This window comes from Colletotrichum fioriniae (assembly GCF_027942845.1).
Source record: "Colletotrichum fioriniae strain IMI 355084 chromosome Unknown scaffold_11, whole genome shotgun sequence".
Classification (NCBI taxonomy): Eukaryota; Fungi; Ascomycota; class Sordariomycetes; order Glomerellales; family Glomerellaceae; genus Colletotrichum; species Colletotrichum fioriniae.
Window position 1 is genome coordinate 1,107,883 of NW_027076847.1, and position 23,279 is coordinate 1,131,161.

Sequence of the window (23,279 nt, forward strand, 5' to 3'; positions counted from 1 at the left end):
TCCCATGAACCCAACAGGTATTATTTCACAACGTTGAGTCTTACCTGAGTCAGCCATTTTCGAGAGTCTCTAGGAAAGCTAATGGTTCTTCCGAACCTCACAGATGCCGTATCCAATGTGTCCAAACTCGAAAACAAATATCGAGAACGAACTCAGGATACATACGGTAGGTCCATAATCAGGCCGTTAATCACTTGGTGCACAACCTGGACTCCTATAACCATTGGGAGCACGAGTTGTCGTGGTAGATGTCTTAAGCCTGAGTAGTTTCTCCAAAGTCAGTTTGTTCCGTTGCGTCTGAAGGATTGCGATCACCAAACTTTGCATGGAGATATAGACTCCGAAGGACTCGGTTGCATCAAAGTGGTACCTTATTGAGCCACGCACTGAAGGATCCGTCTAGTGAGCAGCCCTAGCTGCCTGTGTCTGCGGCGTGCATGCAGAAGGATTAACCAATACCTGTTGGGTATGCGACACTTGAGTCCAGAGTTGCCTAATGTTGACCAAAAAGGGCAAATGTTGCATTTGAGTCAAAAAATGACAACTCCAATGAGAAAGGACCTAGTCTGAGGACCTTTGACAACTTTCTGGAATGGTGTTTAAAGCCCAATGAGGAAATGCTTGCGGAGTATCGAGTACAGTGCTACCGCTTCGCATTCAAGGATCATCAACTCGAACGCGATGAGAGATACCAGTCAGTACAGTCATCTTTAAGTCCTGAGGCGTCAGGTGACATTAGGCTTTACAGCAGTGACACTCAGGACCCAGCTTAGGCATGTTACAACTCGTATTTATGACCTGATTTCTATCATATTTCCCACTTTAGTCTTCGGCCGATCCTCCCGACGCCCGACTGTTGTGATGGCCTGGCAGCTCAGCCCCCAACGCGAGATTCCTTAAAATTCAATAACAAAGCACGCGATGAATGTTTTGGAAAATCAAACAGGGATTGGAATTTCATGCATACTTTGCAGCCCGAGGAACTTTTGAATCTTATGTCTCCGAACAACGTTTAAAGAGCCAACTCAATTGCTGCAAGAGTTCGTAATGCATTGGCATATAATACACTGGCCGTACAAGCACAAATTGTCTCATGACTGTGGCCACTGCTCCGTCCCATCCGCAAAATGCCCATCTGTGCCTAGCATCCCCCAGAGATGCTCTAGCCGAACACCCCCAAACAGGTCCGTATTGCTGATCTCGGTAAACATGCCCGACAAATCCGGAAGCTCAAGGTCCATCAGGTCAATATCTGGGTCCACATTGACCTCACCGGCATCCCTCGCCGGTGTTTGTGCAGCCTGCCAGGGTTCGGGTGCCATTGTGCTCAATGACGCTCGGTTCTGACGATGACCAGATACAATCTCTGACATGTTGGACTGCAGAACGGAGCACGCTTGGATGAATCGAGGGTTCTGCGTGACTTTTGTGTACTGCTCCTCCGCGTACTGTGCTGCTATGCCCAGAAGCTCCAAGTCGGACCGGGCAAGCCGCGAACCGGGTTGTTTGAGAATGTGGAGAGCGAGGGCTACTGCAGACATGAGAGGCTGGGTCATTGTGAAGATCATAGACTCTGATCGATTGTGATGAGACTGGGCGAACATGCCGCCGTGGCCGCCGCGGGGCGTAGGGGTTGCGTCGTCTGCAATTTCGCCAATGAGCCTGGCCATCGCTCTCGCTGACCCGATGCAGATCTCTGCGCCGCGTCTGAGTCTCGTGAGCTCGACGGACGACAGTGCCCCAGAGTCTGCTTGTGTGTTGATGTGTGTTCGATACATTGACTCGGGGAAGACCAGCGCCGCCCGGTGGAGGGATATCAGGGCGTGGTGGTAGTGGATGGCGAGGAAAATGGCAAAGTGCTGATGCCCCGTATCGCACAGATCGGCATTTCCACTATTCGGGCCTGGAGGACGGATTTCAGCGGGTAAGGACTGAGCCCATTCCGTAAGTGCAGTATCTAGGCGGACCGTGTCGCCGAGGAGGATTCTTGATGTTTGGGATTGTCCAGAGCGGCGGTAGATGTGAGCGCTTATACTGCTGATAATTCGTGATAATGACGCCCAGGGTTGAAAGTAGTCAATAGTCTGTCGATCAGCCTGCGCTCCAGGAGGGCTCGATGCCGATAGTGTCGCGGGTGCCGGGACAGGAACTGGTTCCGGCAACTTTTGGTCACAGTCCGAGTCGTGAATCGCACTTGGACGGCCAGTCTCTAGCTCCATCAGCTTCTCGAGGGTATAGCAGACCCACCACACTTGGCTGTTCAGCTTCCGATTCGCTTGGTAGCCTGGCGATGCTGTTGAAGCTCCAGTATCTGGCTGGTTGCGGGAGTGCCGTGTCGAAGCATGTCGGTGAAGACCGATGGAATGAGCTATGCGGATGGCTTGGCCAAGTGTCTGCCATCCTTGACCCTCTTTGCTACGACCACGCAAGGCGATGGATAGGAGTAGTAGAGCTTGCACCGAAGCCAAGTATGGTATTGATATTACATGTGCCAGAAGACTGTATGCTGCAGTGAGGTAGTGACTGCCAATTTCGGCCAATATTCCGGTCTCTTCGTCTGCACCGATGCAAATGATGCTGTATATAGACACCAGTAGTGGAACTTGGGATGATTCGATGGAACTTTGTAGAGATCCGGACGCATCAGCGTCTTGCAGTGTCGTAAGTCTTCCAAGTTCAGAGCGAATACTGGGCTCGTCAAAGACGGGAAAAGAGGGTACACCCTCTTCATGTAAACATCCAGGTAGGCATCGAGGGTAGGAAGTGGAGGCAGAGGAGGGAGTTGAAACGATAGGGGGAAGTTGAAACTCCTCAACATGGCGCATACCGAAGCGGAAGTAGGGCGATAATGGCCGTAGACCTCGCTTGCGAAAGAAGAGATCGGCGAACATTGTCAGGGACTGTACACTACTACCGCCCATGAACTTTAGCCGATGTGGACTCTCATCAGTGTTGAGCGCCATGTCGGGGTTCAGATCTGCATGCTCATGAGGGCTATGGTTCTCCCGCGCGTTAGCACGGTAGGCCTCTGCGACCCATGAGAGCTTTCGCAAGGCTGCATCTTCGGCTTCAGAGCCGTCATCGTACGCCGGCGAAAGGTACTGCCGCGGACGCGGAGAGACAGCGCGAAGAGGATCTCGAGGTGTCTCGGAGACCTCGTGTACACTGCCGCCACCCTGGCTTTGGGCGCTGGCGCTCTTGGCCGCCCATTTCCGCACAGCGTGTTGGTTCGGATTCCTGGGGTTTGTGGTCTGGCAATCATCGCCGCGGAGGATGCAGTTGTGACATTTTGGAGTCTGCGCGTCGCACCGGACCTTTCTTTTGCGACATTGGTTGCAGGCCAGAGACAGTCGAATGCGTTTCGGATGGGAGCTTTGCGGTTGTTCACCCGAGCTGGATACGGAGTCGGGCATGGCTGCTGACGGAGAGTGAATGAGCAGAAGTTTTCGGGTGGGAGATCCGGACGGAGAGCCAGCCTTCTCCTCGGTCGAGGCCCGGATGTCTTCAACAGCAAGGTATATACTGAAGACCCCTCACAAAGGGTCCTGTGTCACTTGGAGAACAGATGGGTTGCATTCGACAAGAAAAGGGATACGTGTGCCGGCTAGTTTATCTTGCATTTCCCCACGCGGGTCTGACCCGAGCGTGGGGCGCACTTGACGCTTCCCCATGCCGATTCTGAACCTACTAGTGCCAATGTAGACCGCAGTCAAGGGAAACCCCGCGTTGGGAATCCGGGGGCGGGGGGGACTGCGGCATTGTGCCTCGGGAAGAAAGGCCACTCAATACACTTTCATTTGTAATGTTAGCTCAAGTTGTGTTTCATTGCTGCTAGAGCTGCGGATATCTCAGACTGCGTTCCAGTAAGTTAGATGTGGGTGCGTGGTGTCCAGTTTAAGCTATGAGTTTTGCTATTGGGGCAGTACTATTTGGCTATTGGGGCAGTAACCCACTTTTCTGACCAATGGGAGGCTTCGCACCACTACGCGGGCCACCTTCCCCACACGCTTAAGGGCCGCGCTATTTCGGGCAGTAACTACGCATATTTACCTACCTATTTACCTCCGTACTTACGTACGGTCGCAATTAATCAATTATCGTGATTATGTAATACGAACCTGCCCGAGCTAAGCAATTAATAATGCCTTCAGGTAGGTACAGCCAGAGGTAATTACGACCGTGGGCAATTACGACCGTGGGCAATTGAACGGCGGGCAATTAAACGGCGCGGGCCTTACGTAAGTACGGAGTAGCAAAGTAAGTGCTCTGATTGGCCCGTGTGCAGCCGCAGTGGGGCCGTTGGACTTGAGGTTCTGCAAGTAGTCTCTGATTGGTCAGAAAAGTGGGTTACTGCCCCAATAGCCAAATGGTACTGCCCCAATAGCAAAACTCTAAGCTATTCCCTCACGCGGGCCACAGTCCGACTCAGTGATGAATTAGCTCCACAGAACCTCAATTCTTTCATACCTATCTACAAACTACACATACTTACCTTACCCCTGCTGTCTAATTGATGAACATAGACGAAGTTGCAAAGCTTTTCTGATCTAGACATAAAAATTAAAGTCGGTCATCAAAATTGGGGTACAGAGAAGCTGAGAACATGGACGCTCGACTATTGATCGGCTGGTTAGGTAAAATCAAGATCAACGGAAAGCTTCGGCATCTTTGCGGAGTCTTAAGTTGGCCCGATTATTGGAAAAAGCAAATCAATTGCACGCGAAAATCATAGATTGACATGTTCTCTTATATGATACTAAGGTCAGGACTATCAATATGCCTTCACCGCCGCCAATTGCAGCAGCCTGTCCGTTACGATAGGCTTCTCCAGAGGTTCCTCGCGCTCTTGTGGGTCAAGGACCCCGTCCCTCTTTGCTTTTCCTTGGGGATGGATGTTTGTGTGCGGCCAGTGCGTGGTACCCCCCCACGAACGGAAAATATCCGCCTTCTCTTTCAATGCCTGTGGGTCGGCGAATTTGACGGGCGTGAAGCAGACGTACTGGGCGTGCCTGATTTGAGTTCCCGTAGGATGTTTGGCATAATGCATCGATCTTCACATGGTCAGCATGAAGGATTCCTGGAAACGGTTGATGTAGAGATGGGAACATACCGTGAATCCCAGAGCACCAGGTCGCCTGGCTCCAGGTTGGGCTTGATGAGGCGACATCCGCGATCCTCAAACCACTTGACATCGTCTTCCTTGAAAATGAACAGGTCACGGTAGTTCGCTTCGGGAGGTGGGGCGTCTTCATGGTTTGCCATCTCGCGTGTCTCCTTGAAGAATTGATCGTAGAGCTTAGCGGAGCCGTCCATCAGGATGAGGCCGCCATCGTCATCTCCGTTGGGGGCGAAGTTGAGAAGACCTTGGATGCACTGAAGACCCTTTCTCTTGGGATCTTGGTCTGGAATTCCTCTTTTAGAGACTGAAGTCATTGGATGGTCTGTGAGTAGATAGACTTACCACAGTGGGGCCATGGAGACCACTTTAAGTCCTTCTGGCGAGGAAGTGTGATGTTGAACATATCGAAACTGACCAGCAACTCCTCTGTCTCCCAGATATGAATGAATGGGTTCATCACCCCAGGCTCCCTATCAAAAGTTCAGCTCACATACCACGAGTCAATGCCCGAATGCCACTCACATTCTTGCTTCCCACGCGAATCGCTCATGTGGGGCGCAGTAGGAACCATACATTCCACCCTTGAACGAGACTGGGAGATGCTCAGAGGTCCAGGTGTCTTCGTTTTCCGGATCGAATCCCCGATTGAAAGATTTGAGCCAGTCGACCTGCTTTGATTTGTAATACTCAGCTCGCTCAGGAGTAATAGCGTTCTTAATGATGGCGTAGCCATGTTCGAAAAAGAAGTCGCGCCAATCACCGTAGTTTGACTTCGGGGTTAAGAGGCTCTTCGACATGTTTGATGTTCAAGCGTGGGTACTTGGTTAGATTGGCTATGCGTTGAATGTGTCAAATCAAGCTGTGATACTATTAGCTGTGAGGAGAGAGATGCAGCGGATTTGGATCATCTTATCATCTTCCCTTTGACTTTATGTCTCGTCTTCTTCCTACTCCAAAAAGCAGTGCATAGATCTCAACAGTGAACTCGCGAAGCCATCTTGAGACCGCGGGCCAGCCTTCCCCGCATAATCTCGTCCCTGAGTCGATCTCTCCTGTCTGAGTGTGCATTCCCTCGGGCTTCATCCTAGGCCCGGTTCGGTCATCCGTTTGACCCTTGGCTGATGAGACAGCTATTGTGGCCGCGGGCTCCTCGGTTCGGTTCGGTTCGGTTCGGACAGACTCTCCGGACTCCTCTTCTCCGCAATTTCGTAACAACGGCGGGGCCGGCTACCCCTCGATCTTAGCTAGATCCAGTGCGGCGCACTCCTCACCCCACAGAATCGTGCATATCCGCCTGGGGAGCCCGCTCCGGGCAGCATTAGATCGAGACACTCAAGCTGTGGAACTTGAGCTTCGCGACAACGCGATGTTCTCGTGAAGCCATTGGATCAACAGACACGTTCCATAAAGAGAACTTTGCTTGCATGTTCAGTGATCTGACGAGCTCGTAGTACCCCTTTGCCTCACAGTATCTCAATTATTCAGTCCCCATTGTGAAGTTGCCAAATTCAGCCATGCCTCTTCCCATCCAAATTGCGTATAAGCCCATCGGCAAGCCTGAAATTGGCACCAACAATTATCAAGGCTTCACCCCAGGTCGAACCGAAGTCCTCCCCAAAGGCTGGAACGGCTACAATGCGAAACCTCTCGAGAGCGACATTCGAATCGATCATGATGTCGAGATCAAAGTCAGGGACGGATGCAGACTCTACATTGACGTATACCGCCCGGCGGACAGCACCGAGAAGATACCCGCCATTGTCGGCTGGTCGCCTTACGGCAAAAAGTACAGCGCTCTTACTATGCTCCCGATGACGCCATGGTCCTGCTGCGTGAAGAAGAGCGACCTCAGCGGCCTGGAGAAGTTCGAAGGTCTCGATCCGCAACGATGGTGCCCTAAGGGATACGCGATCATCAGCGTCGATAGCAGAGGGGCCGGCAACAGCGACGGTCAAGTCCCCATTATGGGATTACAAGATGCTGAAGATGCTTATGATGTTATCGAGGCCATCGCGAAGTTCGACTGGTGCAACAGAAGCGTTGGTATGGCTGGTAACTCTGCGCTTGCTATCGCTCAATGGCATGTTGCTGCTCTTAACCCTCCGTCCCTCAAAGCCATCGCACCATGGGAGGCAAGCGGCGATCTTTTCCGCGAGCAATTCGTCCGAGGCGGCATTTTCTCCATGAGCAACTTCGATCTTATCACCAGTGTCATCATCAAAGGCAACTCAGGTGTAGAGGACTTTGCGGAAATGTACCGTAGAAGTCCCCTCTCAAATATCTGGTGGGAAGACAAGCGTGCCAATATGAAGGCAATCAAGATCCCCGCCTACATCTCCGGGTCAGACTTTAGTTCCATCCACACAATGGGCAGCATCAGAGGTTTTATGGAACTAGATACTTCTGATAAATGGATCCGATGGAGCGCTTGGCAGGAGTGGTTTGATCTGTACAGCGTGCCAGAGACAAACGAAGATTTGGCGGTACGTCTCCCATTCCGTTTCAATGCTCCTTGTCACGAATCACGCTAATCATCGCTTAAGAAATTCTTTGACAGGTATCTCAAGGGCATCGAAAATGACTGGGAGAAGACCCCCAAGGTGCGGTGGACATCGTTGAAGTTCGGCGACCGAGAGCCCGAGAGCGATATCATTTTCGAAGACTTCCCTCCACCGAATACCGATTATAGGACCTTCTATCTCGATAACGACAAACTTTCCGAGTCTGCTCTCTCGAATTCCTCGAAAGTGTGCTACAACTCCGAAGATGGCAATTCGCTTGTCAAGTTTACCTACACGTTCGATAAACCCTCACGCCTTATTGGCATTCCGAAGGCAGTCTTGTACATGTCTTGCCCTTCGCACGATGATATGAACGTGTTTGTCAACATCAGAAAACTTGATAAGGACGGGAACCCCATGATGCATCTCTGTTTCCCATTCTGGGCTGCACCAGTCAAGTCGATCCATGACATCCCTAAGAAGGAGCAGAGTAGCACAAATTTGCATCTCGGCTCGGTCGGTCAGCTGAGAGCATCTCATCGAAGCACTGATCCGGAGCGATCGATGCATCCTCAATTCCCTTTCCACCCCCACGACAGGGAGAATAAGATCCCACCTGGCGCCATTGTAGAGTTGGAGATCGGCATCTGGGCCATGGGTGTAGACTATGAGGCGGGTGAGTCTGTTCAGGTGCAGATTGGCGGCCAGTTCCCCTCCATTGCTGAGTACAAGGCATTTTCAACCGAGCGGCCGGACTATGAGAGGAATAAGGGCGAGCATTTCATCCACTGTGGGCCAGAGCATCAGAGTCGGATTATCCTTCCTTTCATTCCATCATAGTCTCCTGAGCGCTAGGTAATTGTAGCACAGCAGCAGATGTTCCAATGGAGACTCATGAAGTTTCTAATCTTTTTTCGAGAACCATCCTAAAACGATGAGCAAGTTTGAGTGACCCATGTCTAGCAGTGCGTTTTTGGAGCTCCTTGCATGTACCTCCCGATAAAGTAAAAGCATTGAATACCATCGAAGTACGACTTTTCCAAAAGAACCAGTACTGTGGAAATGTTCGAACTAACGGCACTGTCAGTTGATGTGGCTCTGAGTTACAGGAAGCGTTCCTACTTCGGATGTCAGCCAGGGGAATTCATATGGTTCAAAATTCAATCAGATGCTGCACGATTCTTTTCTTCCGTACCCTCGATTTGCCCAGTCAAGGAAAAAGGTAAGCAGAGAGAGGGAATCAATTTCAGTAAATGTCAGTCATCAATGTTTAATCCTTTGCTCAGGTCCACTTTCAGTTACACTCAAACTACGCATAACTACCTAATTGTCATTCCACCTACCGCCACATTAAGACCCATACAATATGTGACTAACGCTGAAGACTTCATGTTCGGGACTCGGTCATCAACCCGAAGATTCCAACGAAAGCGTTTATCCATGCTAATGATTGTAAGACGGGGTTGTCGTGGTGTTAGCAATGGACCACTTCGAGACCATTTCTCTGATCTGGGTGCCCCAGATAAAGACAAAGATTCCAGCAGCTCCAACACCTGCCGTAAGAGCTCCATAAATGCCAAACGCACCATCGTACCCCATCGAGGCGATGAAGGGTGTAACTCCATAGCTCGTCCCGAAAGAGATGACGCCGCGCATTGCGCAGATAATGACCAGTACCGGGCCAGACCGTGTAGGGTACGCGTCGAGAGCGTAGGTAATGCCGACCTGGTTCGCTCCGACAAAGCCGAAGTAGTAGGCATTAAGAGCAAAGACAATGGCAAACCAGTGGTATCTGTCGGGGTGCTCGGCTGCCTGGCCGTAGATCACGGCCGCGAGTGTACCAACAATGACGGGAATGATGAGAGGGATAAGTCGGTATTCTGCTTTGTGAACACCGCCGTTCCTTCGAGCGAAGAATTTGATGACCCAGTCTGATCCTCGACCCAGAAGCGGCAGGGCAAGGAATGCGACAACGATTTGACCAGTCATGGCGAAACTGACGACTGATGATTTCCAGTTATATGGAGCTTTCTGTAGGATCTCGCCATAGGTGGTACCAAGAGCGATGTTGACGCCGCTGGGAAGGAAAATACGTTAGTGACAGTACACTGAAACTTTGTTGAAGGGGGTAGTAGTCGATGCCAGGGCTGCGTCTTACATGGTCAGTCCATTGAGCAGAAGTGCCCACATCATGTCTGGGAAGAAGGTGACGAGAGCCATGCCAGTACAGCATTGCCAACCTTCTTTCCAATCAGCCCTTTGGGTGAAGAGACGGAGGTCGGATGCGAAGGTGCGAGGCTTGAAGTTGACAAAGTCAAGCTGACGGGGCTCCGTGGTAGTCTTGCGGGTCAGCATCTCCGTATAAACCCCAGTTGTATCGTTGACTCCAGGACCAGCAGTGGTGACGAAGTGCGAGACCTGGGCAGTCTGGCCTTGATATGCTGCGAGCGGTCGGTCGTACTTCGTCTCAGGTACCATGAAGACCGCAAAGATGAAAGTAATAGCGGCAAACCCTGAGCCTAGGAAATACCAGCCAGACGACCCAATGCCAGCTGCTATGTAGGAGGTAAGAAGGGAGTAGACAGCGCTGAGAGTTGACTGCCAAAGCGTGAACCACATGAGACACCGGGCACGTTCATGAAGGAAGTGAACTTCTTGCACCATGAGCGGACAGAGAGCTTCACTCTGGCCAGCGGCCAGGCCGAGAACCATGCGAGCAACGAGGTGAGAGGTATATCCTTTCTGAACACCGCAGAGGATAGAACCTATGACGGCCAAGGCACATGATCCGAGGAAAACCGGACGCCGGCCTACAGCAAGTGCAAGAGGCATTCCGATGAGGTTCCCAAGACCCATGAACAAGGACGGATAAGTCATGAGATGGGAAATATCATCGTATCCTCTGCCTTCGGCTGCATATTCGGGAATGAACTCTCCGAGAAGGGCCCCAAGACCCGAGACTTGGACGAGACCGACCGCGGCAAAAGTCGCACAAGTCATTGTGATGATCTGTCCAACAATTTCAAACGTCAATCTTTGCTTGTTGTACAGGATACGAGTGTGGTAATCTTAGGAGGTAACTAACCCATTTTCTAAGTGGACTCAAGTTGAGGGGATCTTAGTTGTAGAATCGAACGATCAGTAACACTTTGGTTTATGTGACTTCGATAATCTGTAAGCTTACCCCGTGGATCCGAACTCGGAGTTGGGATAAGATAGGTGACATCTCCATCGGCAAGTTGCACGTTTGCCTTGAAATTTCCATCGTCCAGTTGCGGCTTTTGTGGAAAGTCAGAGGCAGACTCCACCCTTTCTTCGGTGATCTTATTGTCTATCTCGCCCATATTGAAGCGATCCTCTTGCGTATTTAATAACGGAATTTGAGCTCTGTTTTCAAGTTGAGAGACTGCTGTCCTCTGTCCCTTATCAAGGACGAAGGCTTCTTATTTGTGAAACAATTGTTGTTGTCAACGTTGAATAGATGCCACGGGAGACAGGTCGTATTTCTGCAAAATAGACACCCTGACAAACATCCGTGCTATCATTCGTCAACCTCGGATTCGTGTCATCCCCCTCGCTTCTGTTGTTCTTCTGTTCTTGGCAGACTGTCAAGCATCCCAGATTCAACCCCAGATTCGGTGTGGTGGTTGACAATCTGGGGTGCAGGAGAGGGGCCCCGGCTTGGTCATTCACTAGTTTGCTTCGGCAGAGTGCTATCGCTCAGCTTCGTGCGGGGAAGCCTACGCAAACAGGGAAGTTCTTGGCCACGGCGAGGTATGTGACAGCCTAGGGCGTTCCGGAATTGGAGTCTTCGGCTCAATATCCGTGCCGTTGTGTCTATGCAGTTGTTTATCTTCGGTTCGGAGTTCACGAGGGCTTCTCAGCTATCTTCCCCTTCTAATTTGGACCGGTATACGTTTTCCGGCTTGACTTGATGCCTATCTTCTCATCAACAATTTTCTGGAACCTGAGAGCTGCCCAGTCCGAGTCTTGAATTCGATCTTTGAACCGAAATCCCATTGTGCATGACAGATTCAGAGACTCGGAAAGCAAATTCCCGCCCGCGTGTAGTTTGATAATGTTGTGTACAGACAACACTGCCTATCTCGGCGTGTTCTAAACAAGCATGTTCATAGATCCGAAATGTTAAGTCCTCTAGCGGGTAGCAGGCCTGGCAAATTGCTCTCCATTTTGTTCCATCTCAGCGTTATTTAGATGGTATGGAGAGTAGGTGCGTCGTTTTGCAGTCATCAATGCATGCATCAAGTATCCCAAGTATGACCTTTCAGCCGCCATTCGGGACATATTCCCGACATACGGAATTACTACATTTAATAGTATCAATTTCACCTTTAGGCGCAGTTCAGGAAACTTTAGCAACGATTGTGACATTACGCATCTCAACGAAGGTAAGAATACAGTATCCCAAGTCTTTTCTCCGATTATTGCACATCAACCAACCAACAAGTACCCTGGGCATTCAGAATCATACCCGGATGTAAGGAATACCTGTTAGCTTGAAAGCTCTCTGGCTCAATGTCTTGTCGTTCAGTGGTCTATCCCTGACAATGTGGTCTGGCTTTCCATTTCGGGTAGCGGTGTTGGAGCCCGTGTGACGAGCGTTGGGCCAGTGGGTGGTGCCCAGTCGAGCTGTAGAAAGACACGTTGTTAGACCCAGATCCCTCTTTGAGGTTCGACTCAGATTAGTAACTTACATTCATATGCGGCCTGCTTGCGCAGGAGATCTTCTTGGGTCGCATCTGTGACAGGCATGAAGCAAGTGTACACAGCCATGCGATCAATCTTTCCCTTGACGGGGACATTGTAGTGCGCAGTGCGCGAGTCCCAGACGATCAGGTCACCAGGGTCAGCGCAGACCTTGATCCACTCGCCGCCATGCTCCTTCAGCCAATCCATGCCGCGGTCAGTGAAGCCATACCACTCCTTCGTCCAGGCTGGGATGCGCGGCTCGTCCTTAAGCTCTTTGTGGAACTGCGCGCTCAGATTGTGGGAGCCCTTGCAGACGATGAGACCGCCATCGTCGGGGCCGCAGGGGTGGAGGTTAACGAGGCCTTGAAGGCAACGGAATCCGGGCTTCTCGGGGTCTTGATCTTGATGGGGCCAGGGCTTGTTCTCGGGAAGGTTGGTGCGATTCGCGAAGCCGTAGTTGATGACATCGAAAGAAACGAGGAGGTCTTCAGTGCCGTAGACCTTTTCAAAGGCACCGACTACGCCGGGCTCACTGCGGATGTCCCAGACAAAGTCTTCGTGACAGGCACCGTAGGCCATCAGCATGCCCTTCTCATTGATGACGGGTAGCTTGTCAGGATGAACGGTTGATGGATCATTTCGATCATAGCCAAGGTCGCTACTAACAGTTAGGTCTCTGCAGCTGGACCAAGAAGAAGAAATATTGACTTACAATGATTCCAGAAGCCCGTACATCTTGTCCGCATAGCCGTCAGCGCGCTCTCTTGGGATAGCAGCCTTGATCACGGCATATCCGTCTCTGAGAAGTTCGTCACGCCAATCGCCGTAGGACGGGTCCTGGCCATCCATTTTCATTCTGCCATCATCAACAGTCTTGATTGCAGCGCTGGGGAGCTCGGTAAATGAAAGAGTTGTAGTAGCCATTGTTAAAGATTTTCAGATTCGGAAGGCTTGTATGTAGCACAACGGGACAGATGTGCGCTTTGATTCAGTCTTTTGGTGCTATCACAAATTGCAAGCTGTAGGTCTATTTGACCTTTCCCTGTTCAAAAGGCATTGCCACCAAAATCACAATTTGACTAACATAAGCTGCATCTTGCATCCCTGCAAAGATTTCCGAGGTTCTGGGCCGGATGTGCTGACCTCATTCCGGATGGGCACTGCGATCGAGCCCCTCGGTTCGGTTCGCACGCTCGGTTCGGCTCACAGAAGTTGGCTAATTGGAACACATCGACGCTCCAATCCCAGGCTGATTTGCCTGCTTTCACATTTCACGTGGCTGAGGGTCCAGAAACAGCTATCGGAATGTGGATGGGCTCAATTCGCGGCTATGCATATGGCATGGGCAAGGGACCGATGTAAGTCGCGGCCTTTTCCGAGGAAGATCTGGGCTTCCGACCCAGGCTCATCTCACACATGCCAATGCCGCAGTACTTGATCCCCTGCGCCGGTGCAAAGCAGTGAGAGCTGCACACTTTTAACGTCCATCGTCTTTCTTCCACTCGTGTCAAAGTCAGTAGTAATCCTTGTCAAGATGCCTGCCCCAAGCGAAAGCAGCTTATTCAACATCATCGTGGTTGGCGGAGGCATTGCAGGACTGTCCGCAGTAAGTATTAATGGTAGAAGTGAACGAAATTGGACTCTCACTAACTGATATAGGCGATTGCGTTGAGAGGGCCAAATCGAAAAATAACTGTTCTTGAGCAGAGTCATCTCAACCGAGAGATCGGCGCCACAATATCGTGAGATCGCCCGCCACATGCATTTCCAAGGCATATGCTCTGTCAGAGACGAAGTGGACTAACAGAAACTCTCAGTCTCCAGCCAAATGCATCAAAGTAAGCCATGAGCTATAGAACAAGCGAGGTATTCCCCTACACGTAAAGTAGCTAATGTTTACAGAATTGTTGAGACACAATGGGGTCTTGGAGAAGGCCTTGCCAAAACGGGCTCTATGGCCGACAAAGCTGTAAGAATTAGATCGGAAGCCTGATGAGTATGTCCATTGACAGGTATTGTTCAGTTTCGGATTTACAACACAGAAGGAAAACTACATGCAGAGATTCCCTTTCACCTGAAGAAGAGCTATGGCGCTGTGTGTAAATCATCTTTGCTTTTGACACATCTTGGCCCGGATTGCTGACTGTGATGCAGGAGCGAATGATCTATCATCGGTAAGCACTATAGCATCAACTCCCTTCTCCACCAAGCTGACTTCAAAGGGTCGATTTACATGATGCGCTGAAATCTGCAGCGACGCAGAGCGAAGGAAACGTAACTCCTGTTACGATTCGAACGGGCTCCGTAGTTCGGGAAAGCGACCCAGAAACCGGAACCGTGAAACTCGATTCCGGAGAAGTGCTTTCTGCAGACCTCATAATTGGAGCTGACGGAATGTAAGTCATGTTCATCACAAACCTGGACGGCCATATTCTCTAATCCTTTCGTAGTAAGAGCGTTCTTCGACAATTCATCATTGGAAAGGAAGCTCCCGCAATACCAACTGGACTTTCGGGTAAGCAAACTACCCGATTTCAGAAGTTTCAGGGCAAACATCGAGCTGACAATCGATTAATTCCAACAGCATACCGACTCGTGATTAACAGCTCCGAGTTGGAGCAAGATGAAGACTTCACATCCGTGATAGATCCGAGGCAATCGTTTACTACGATGATCATGGGATATGATCGACGGATCATCATGGGCCCCGCGAGAAACGGATCGATCTACAGCATTGTAGCTTTAGTACCAGATGGTAAGCAGCGTATCTCTCAAGCTGAAGTAGAGCTGTGACTGACTCAATATTACAGACCAGATGCAGGAAAATGCCGAAGGGAAGTCGTGGACCACCAAGGGTAGTCCTGATAAACTCAGGGAAACATTTGACGTGTTTCCAAAGTGGGCCAAGGCTGTTTTCAAGAACTGCACCGAAGTCGGATTGTGGCAGCTACGCGACCTAGTAAGGCCAGAACCCAATTGCGTCATTCGGGCTAAGAGTTCTGACCCTTTCTAAGGACCCATTGAATGCTTGGTACCGCGAGCGTGCAATTATTATCGGCGATGCTGCTCACCCGATGCTACCAACTCAAGGGCAGGGGGCCAGCCAGGCTATCGAGGATGCAGAGGCTCTAGGAGCCATCTTTTCAGACATCGAGGGAAAGCCGACCAGATCGCAGATAACAGAGAAACTGAAGGTGAGAAGCCTACCGGGCATCCATCTTGACATGGAGGCTCATTGGCTAACATTCCAACAGATAGTATTCGACTGTCGGTACGAGAGGGCCACGGTCATCCAAGGCTACAGCAGAGCATCCGGAAAGCCTGCGACAGACAAGGGCAACAACAAGATCACGATGTCAGTAGTAAGAATGAAGCATGTGATTCTGTCATTAATAATTACAGGAACCCGGCCGAATTCATGGACTACAATTGTACCTATAATGGCGCAAAAGACTGGATTGAGCGACAAGCCAGGGCGAAAATATTGGCTAAAGTTGAAGAGTCGAAGGAAACAGCGCCAATCTCCATTGCGACGAAACAGATGGCTGCGATTTCTCTGGGCAGTGAATGAAGGATGTTGATGGGTACTTCAAAGAAGCAGCATTGGATGAGAGACAAGGATGGTATGAATATTGGATATTGTTACTCTACTGTGATTGGGCATGTCGGACACATGAGATCGCAGTCATAATGTCGTTCAAAATCTGCCCAATTGCAGCATCAACCTGTACATACCTCTGAGTCATTCCCGACGTTGCAATTGAGCCCGTCGCTACCCCTCAGCCACAATTGTGCAAATTGAGGATGAAGCTTTTTGTACCTTTTCCCTGGCCATGCCAGTCTCACTCGGGGTGGTCGTAGTTTACATTCGCCCCAGTGGTTCTGTGTGTACCGCAGTGAAGAATGCCCCTCCCTTATACGAGCACCTTAAACTTCGACGTTTCCAACGTACCCATCGGAGCCCGAATGTTCCGTTACGCGATGATGTGAAGTGAATCATACAGGGCCGTAGGGATGAGTCAGACGCGGCCCGAGGCTTAGTTTCAAGGCAAGTGAAGGCGAAGAAAAGTGGATTGGACCACGGCACTCCAGCAAAGCCTACAATCCCAGTCGGGGCAGATCGTAAATGTCTATGGGGAAAATTATCAGCACTACCGATGCGGCGATGGACTCATGGCATCTACGGCAGTGTTACACAGGGTAAGATGTCATAGCGTCAGATTTTTGGTGCGCAGCACGGTTATCCCCGGGAAACCTAAAGCAATAATTAGACTACGATGAAATATTTTTTTATTTCTCAATTACTTACTTAAGACGGAGAGTGAGTTGCGAATTTTTTAGTCGAAGTTTCACTTTCATCTTCATCGACTCCTTCACGATGCTCCACCCTTCGCAAGCCTCGCAGGCTCTGCACTACGGCTGCGCCCTGAGCGCCGTGCTCATCGGCCTTTGGGCTTCAGTTCAGTCAGGCCAACCAAAGAGGAAACACACACCAACAAAAGATTACAAACATCACCGATCAAAACTCAAAAAAATTGCGAAACTCATCGTCATTATCACATACGTCTCTGAAGCAGCTGCTGCAGCTCTCCAACCCGACGCGTTCAACAAGGAGCAAGCTCACATTGTTCATGTCCTGCTATCAACTTTCGCTTGGATAGCGCTGTGTTTCAATGGGAATGGGCCAAGTCTTTTGCTCAGCGCCTGCACTGCGACCCTTTTGCTCGAGATTCCTTTGCTTGTTCTCAATGTTCGTGGACAATCACTTTCTACCGTCGACATTGTTTGTCTTAGTTCCCAAGGAGTAAGACTCATTGTCATCTTTGGTTTAGTTCTAGTTGCTATGGCCAGGACTACAACTCAGGGGGGTAGCGGCGGAGCCTGCTCCGAAGAAAGTCAACCTTTCCTTGGATCGCATGCACAAGAGGGGCCCGCCGACTATGGAACCGAACGCTTTAGGGATGACACCGACACCGAGATCGCCAGTGATGAGTCCGAAGACGAGGATACAGACGACGACGATAGCGCCAGCATCAAGCGTCGAAGAGCCAAGAGACTAGAAGAGACGGGCGGATGGCTGGGATATCTGAAAGACTTTAAAATCTTTGTGCCGCTTCTAATCCCTAGAAACGACAGAAAAGTTCAGCTTTCAATTCTTCTCTGCCTTCTATGCATAGCGGGTGGAAGAGCAATGATCATCCTGATCCCCCGTCAACTCGGTATCGTGACCGACAAAATCCTGGCAAAAGAAGCACCATACGGTGCACTGGCCATTTGGCTGCTTCTAAGTCTCATCAGCGGCGAGTCGGGGTTGGGTTTGATTGAAGCGCTCGCGAAAATTCCCATCAAGCAGTTTTCATACAGACAAATCACCAATGCCGCCTTCAGTCACGTCATGAACCTTCCCATGGAGTTTCACGCCGAGAGGGACTCTGCAGAAGTCATGAAGGCCATTGAGCAGGGCGAAGCTCTTAGCAACCTGCTTGAAACCGCCGTCATTGACATACTGCCGACCGTAGCGGACATGTTCATCGCACTCTGGTTCCTGTACTGGAAGTTCAACGCCTACGTCTCTCTAGCCATGCTTGTGGCTTCTGTAGCTTTCACGACCTTGGAGGTCGTTACTTCAAACATGAACCTTGCGAATCGGAGGGCCTCGAGCAAAGCTGAAAGAGAGGAAGCGCGGATCATGCATCAGGCTGTTCAAGGATGGCAGACCGTCACGTATTTCAACATGTTCAACTTCGAGAAGCGCCGCTTCGGCCAGGCTGTGGACTCGCAACTCGCCGCCAGCCGTAGATACGGGATTGGTGATGCCTTCATTCAGGCTCTCCTGGAGGCAACCGTGCCAGCCACATTTTTCGTGCTGGCATGTCTGGTTCTGTATGAGATCACTCACGGTAGAGCCTCCCCTGGAGACTTTGTGTTGCTGTTAACATACTGGGAGTATTTGGTCTGGCCTCTCAAGTTCCTCTCGCACAATTACCGGTACTTGATGTCAGACTTGGTGGATGCCGAACGTCTCCTCAACCTCCTACAGACCAAGTCAACCATCGTTGAGAAGGAAAATGCTAGGAACCTCACACCCGTCAAAGGCCACGTCGCATTTGAAAACGTCGGGTTCGCCTACGATCCGAGGAGACAGACAATTCAACAGCTGGAGGTGTCAGCAGCACCAGGGAAGACCATTGCCTTGGTCGGAGAGACGGGTGCTGGGAAGTCATCAATCATGAAATTGCTACTGCGGTTTTACGACGTTACAAGCGGTCGCATCACCATTGACGGCCAAGACATTCGCGACGTCACCCTCACCTCGCTTCGCGAAGCCCTTGGGGTTGTTCCACAGGACCCCCTGCTGTTCAACACCTCAGTCATGGAAAACTTGCGTTACGCACGGCCATCTGCGACAGACGAAGAGGTTTTCGAGGCATGTCGGGCTGCTGCGATCCACGACCGCATCCTGAGTTTTGCTGACGGCTACGAGAGCAAAGTTGGCGAGCAGGGGGTCAAGCTCTCAGGGGGTGAAATTCAGAGACTTGCCATCGCACGGGTATTTTTGAAGGACCCGCCTATCCTGATTCTTGACGAGGCGACGAGTGCGGTCGATACGATGACTGAAGCAAATATTCAGCATGCGTTGGAGACTTTGAAGAGTGGCAGGACAACGTTTGTCATTGCGCATAGACTCTCCACGGTTGTCAACTCGGACAGGATTGTGGTCATTCACGAGGGTAGAGTGGTTGAAAGTGGAACTCATGAAGAGTTGTTGGCGCAAGGGAATAGATACAAGGATTTGTGGACGAGACAAGTGGGTGGTGCATCAGAGAAGAACAGGATATGAAAAGGTTTGTGTTCAAGTTTCCTTCTTTTCTGATTTTGATAAGCTTTTTATTGTTTCCAGCCATTCTTTACTTGGGATCTGGGCCATCGGTGGCGGCTTTGCTGTTGCCAAATTATACATTGCTCGGGATTGTAGAAACTCGGAAAGTAGGGTACATTTCCAGGTTAAGCTTGATAATTAGTATCTTCACATTTGGCTCTCTAAATGACTACAACAGCAGTGGCCTTCGGGGCGCGCAACCATGTACCGGTCCCAGGTTTAAGTGAATTGGGGCGCAACTCCCCCACTAGCCCTTAAGTGGCGTGGATCGATCGGACGGTTGGAGAGACTTACGCTTAGATCGACAGGGACCACTGATGCCGTCATCAAGAGAGATGGCTTCAGTGTCGGACAACAACATTTGTAGATTTGTCCGTGACAACTCATTAATGAGACATGTTGGAGACCTGACATAGCATGACAAGATCATCAAACTGGCAACTTTTCCCAGTCGAATCACGCGGATGCGCGTAGGGGCCTGTCTCGCACGATCATACCTTCTCCTGAGACCCACCTTAACCAGAACAAGTTTCAACACCAGTTCCATAAACAGAGGAACACTGTTAATCCCAACAACAATGCGCACGCGATCAACTAATACCCAGACGGCAAATCCCAGCTCTACACCGACCAAAAGATCGCACAATGACTCTGATTACACATCTTTCGACGAGCTGAAAGCCAATATCAAGCGCAAAACGCGACGGAAATCTTCATCAATCACAAAGAAAGCCACCGATAAGAGAGCGCCCAAGTCCATGAAGAGGAAGAACGAGAACGGGCTACTTGACTTCAAGACAAAACCTACTGACGACAAACTCGTTGATTCACCGCCTTCGGCCAAAAAGTTCTCTGAAAAGAGGTTTGCCGCCTGGTCCCAACATGCCCAATCATCTCCATACCCCGACTTCCTCCGGCCAACCCATGACGAATGTCGGGTCGCTTATAATATCCTGGAAGGACTCCATGGAGATGTGATTCGGGAAGTCTTTGCAGATCCAGATGCCCCAGCCCAGGAGTATCCATATGTGATGGATGCTTTGGTGGTAGCTGCCCTCAGCCAGGCGACTACTTGGAACAATGCCAAGCGTGCCATGAAGAACATGAAGGGTGTGTACGGGTCCCCATCCAACTACGAGGCAATTGTGGAAGGCGGTATGGAGAAGTTGGTGGATGCGCTGCGACCCGGCGGGATGCAGAACAAGAAAGCCAAGATTCTCATGCAGCTGTTGGACGATGTAAAGACTCGGCATGGCAAGTGGGATCTTCAGCACCTCTTCAACGCTACCGATGAAGAAGTTGTCGAGGAAGTGGTCAGCTACTGGGGCCTCGGGACAAAGTGCGCGTTTTGTCTGATGAGCATCTGTCTAAAGCGGGATGCCTTTGCTGTGGACACCCACATTTACCGCATCACGGGTCTCTGGGGTTGGCGACCACGTGATGCGTCAAGGGAGCTGGCGCAGGCCCATCTAGATGCTCGGATACCCAACGAGCTGAAGTTTGGGTTACACTATCAATTCATTGTCCACGGCCAGAAGTGCTCTGTCTGTCGAGGCAACGGAGATGGCAGAGCCGTGTGTGAGTACCGAGTGCTACTGCAACAGCGTAGAGATTCCAAGGAGGATATGGCAAATTTGTAGATACTAGATAGTAGGCTAACATTGCATCCCCTCACTCACATCTTTAACTCCGTTCAACATCGGCGTATCTACGTCGTACTGTCACAATTGACTACTCGTAACTCGGGAGATCAACACGGAAGGATCAGATAAGAGGCGGCTCAGACGGAATGTAACCACCCTTTGCCAAATGAGACGAGTTCACTACCACCACTCTACCTGAATCTGGACGAAAATCCTTCCGCTGTTACACCACATACATTGATGACTCGGAAACCCAAGACGGACTTCGGGCCAGGTCAGCAATCCGCGTAACCCCCAGCGGGAAAAAGCAACTCGGTCAGACATTCCCATTCAAAAGACAGGCAAAGACTGGATGGAAAAGGGGCCGCCCCACATAATTGTCCTATAGCACTGTGAGGGCCGTGAATGGCGTCGACGCTTGGCCCGGCGCCAAAATTGCACTTTGACCGCGCTCCAACTGGCCCGAAACGGACATCTGTGGACCATTTATGGCCGCGTTCAAGGGGGTCCACATCGGTCAATTTCGCCTCAAGCCCGATTATATGAGGCCGGGTCCGATCCGGAAGTTTTTCGCACTGTGACGGCGTGCATACTCCCTAGTCTATGACGGAAAGCTGCCGAGAAATGTGAGAGCCCCTTGTGTTGGTGAACATTATGACGCACCGTGCCAACGCTGGGACCTGATACGGGGAAGAGGAACAGAACAGAGATGGGCATAGCAGAGGCAGATAGAGTCGATCTTAGTTGAGTAGAGACAGATAGCGCGAGAACAAAATTCGCTACTTAAAGATGAAAAGGATCTTACCTTCATGTCCTGTCTCTTTACACTCTCAAAGCATCTTCTTCTCTCATCTCCATCAGCAATCATCACTTACATCCCAGCCGACAAGTCTCATCATGAGCTCTTCCTCAGCCCTCCGCCAAATTGGCATCTACCGGAACCTTCCAACCTTTGACGAGTCCATCGAAGGTCTCACTGCCATCATTACCGGTGCCAATGGTATCTCCGGCTTCAACACAATGCGGGCTCTCTTGGATAGCCCTAAGCGGTGGAAGACCATCTTCTGTCTCTCTCGGCGTCCTCCCCCGGAAGAGATGATGAACCTCTTGTCTAGCGACGCTCGTTCCAGAATCGAAATTGTCACTTGCGACTTTCTCGATGAGCCTGCTTCAATCGCCAAAAGCATGAAAGAAGCTGGCGTGCGAGCTGATCACGTCTTCTACTACTCCTACATCCATAAGCTCTGGACTGATGTTGATGGTCTTGTGGAAAGCAACGTTGCCCTCCTGAAGAACTTCCTCGAGGCGTTGGAGTTGGCGGACATCAAGCCCACTCGCTTCATTCTCCAGACCGGCGGCAAGAGCCATGGTGTGCACATTGGTCGCGGACGCACCCCTCTCCTCGAGTCTGACCCCCAGCCAAGACACCTGCAGCCCAACTTCTACTACCCCCAAGAGGATTTGCTCAGAGCCTTTTGCGAAAAATATGGCACAGCATGGAACATCATCATGCCCTGCGCTATCATCGGAAGCTCTTCTCAGGCGGGAATGAACATGTTCTACCTGTTCGGCATCTACGCTGCGGTGCAAGCACGCAAGGGCGAGCCTCTCATTTTCGGGGGAGACTGGGAGGCGTGGCAGTATGAGACCTACCATGGCTCGGCACGAATGACTGGTTACTTGACCGAGTGGGCAGCCCTGAACAAGGACTGCGCCAACGAGAACTTCAACGCCCAGGATGGAGGCTCGCTGGTGTGGGAGCGTTTCTTCCCCGAGCTGGCCCGCTGGTTTGGTGTTGAGAAGGTGGTGCCCCCGCCGGACGACGAGTCAGGCCTTGAGACGAAGACCTTTGGAAAGTCGGGGAAGAAGGCGCCTCTCGGCTACGGTCCCCCTTTCTCTTCCAAGATGCGTTTCACTCTCGCTGACTGGGCCAAGGAGGAGGAGAATGCCGCTGCTTGGCGTGAGATCATGAAGGAGTCTGGAGGCAAGATCACGAATGATCCATTCGCGGACCCGGAGGCTTTCTCGATGTCTGAGTATGCGTACCTTCGGGCTGGGAGCCCTTGTATTAACAAGGCAAAACGGCTTGGATGGACTGGATTCGTTGACACCACGGAGAGTCTGTTTGAGACGTTCCAAGAGTTAGGAGAACTTGGACTCTTGCCGCCGATGAAGGTTGACTCCGCTCGTCCTATGTGTTAAGAGTCAAAGCCTGGTAGAAGAAGGTTAACTCTAGAGATAGAATTGAGAAGAACCACATGAAGGGTACGTCTGACGAAGAACAATCTAATGATCGCCCGGGCTTCATGAAGGCTTTCAATGTAACTTTGTTCTATCGCTCACTCACCAGAGACATTATTTGATGGTTGTGAGGAGCAATTTTATTAATGAAGGCATGATGTGCACTTGCTGTGACCTAGACATAG

At 50.8% G+C, this 23,279-nt stretch overlaps 9 protein-coding genes across 9 annotated transcripts; 5 read left to right on the forward strand and 4 right to left on the reverse strand.

Annotated features, from left to right (window-relative positions):
- Positions 1-1,091: 1,091 nt before the first annotated feature.
- Positions 1,092-3,759, reverse strand: N0V96_008929 (uncharacterized protein; the record flags this gene model as incomplete). Its single annotated transcript, XM_053188868.2, has 2 exons — positions 1,092-3,522; positions 3,752-3,759. The coding sequence occupies 2 exons, from the start codon at positions 3,757-3,759 to the stop codon at positions 1,092-1,094; spliced, it is 2,439 nt and encodes an 812-aa protein (XP_053053634.2).
- A 1,012-nt stretch (positions 3,760-4,771) lies between these two features.
- On the reverse strand, positions 4,772-5,916 carry N0V96_008930 (uncharacterized protein; the record flags this gene model as incomplete). The annotated part of the gene is made up of 4 exons (XM_065758492.1): positions 4,772-5,051; positions 5,111-5,402; positions 5,462-5,589; positions 5,642-5,916. 4 exons carry the CDS (start codon positions 5,914-5,916, stop codon positions 4,772-4,774), a joined length of 975 nt encoding a protein of 324 aa, XP_065612885.1.
- Positions 5,917-6,633: 717 nt separating this feature from the next.
- Positions 6,634-8,460, forward strand: N0V96_008931 (uncharacterized protein; the record flags this gene model as incomplete). The annotated part of the gene is made up of 2 exons (XM_053188870.2): positions 6,634-7,602; positions 7,663-8,460. 2 exons carry the CDS (start codon positions 6,634-6,636, stop codon positions 8,458-8,460), a joined length of 1,767 nt encoding a protein of 588 aa, XP_053053636.1.
- Positions 8,461-9,063: 603 nt separating this feature from the next.
- Positions 9,064-10,964, reverse strand: N0V96_008932 (uncharacterized protein; the record flags this gene model as incomplete). The annotated part of the gene is made up of 4 exons (XM_053188871.2): positions 9,064-9,697; positions 9,779-10,629; positions 10,706-10,737; positions 10,805-10,964. The coding sequence occupies 4 exons, from the start codon at positions 10,962-10,964 to the stop codon at positions 9,064-9,066; spliced, it is 1,677 nt and encodes a 558-aa protein (XP_053053637.2).
- A 1,142-nt stretch (positions 10,965-12,106) lies between these two features.
- N0V96_008933 (uncharacterized protein) lies at positions 12,107-13,254 on the reverse strand (the record flags this gene model as incomplete). The annotated part of the gene is made up of 3 exons (XM_053188872.1): positions 12,107-12,270; positions 12,336-12,988; positions 13,043-13,254. The coding sequence occupies 3 exons, from the start codon at positions 13,252-13,254 to the stop codon at positions 12,107-12,109; spliced, it is 1,029 nt and encodes a 342-aa protein (XP_053053638.1).
- Positions 13,255-15,030: 1,776 nt separating this feature from the next.
- Positions 15,031-15,901, forward strand: N0V96_008934 (uncharacterized protein; the record flags this gene model as incomplete). Its single annotated transcript, XM_053188873.2, has 5 exons — positions 15,031-15,085; positions 15,141-15,289; positions 15,426-15,524; positions 15,585-15,685; positions 15,733-15,901. The coding sequence occupies 5 exons, from the start codon at positions 15,031-15,033 to the stop codon at positions 15,899-15,901; spliced, it is 573 nt and encodes a 190-aa protein (XP_053053639.2).
- Positions 15,902-17,173: 1,272 nt separating this feature from the next.
- N0V96_008935 (uncharacterized protein) lies at positions 17,174-19,171 on the forward strand (the record flags this gene model as incomplete). The annotated part of the gene is made up of 1 exon (XM_053188874.2): positions 17,174-19,171. One exon carries the CDS (start codon positions 17,174-17,176, stop codon positions 19,169-19,171), a length of 1,998 nt encoding a protein of 665 aa, XP_053053640.2.
- Positions 19,172-19,788: 617 nt separating this feature from the next.
- N0V96_008936 (uncharacterized protein) lies at positions 19,789-20,850 on the forward strand (the record flags this gene model as incomplete). The annotated part of the gene is made up of 1 exon (XM_053188875.1): positions 19,789-20,850. One exon carries the CDS (start codon positions 19,789-19,791, stop codon positions 20,848-20,850), a length of 1,062 nt encoding a protein of 353 aa, XP_053053641.1.
- A 900-nt stretch (positions 20,851-21,750) lies between these two features.
- On the forward strand, positions 21,751-23,055 carry N0V96_008937 (uncharacterized protein; the record flags this gene model as incomplete). Its single annotated transcript, XM_053188876.2, has 1 exon — positions 21,751-23,055. One exon carries the CDS (start codon positions 21,751-21,753, stop codon positions 23,053-23,055), a length of 1,305 nt encoding a protein of 434 aa, XP_053053642.2.
- Positions 23,056-23,279: the final 224 nt, after the last annotated feature.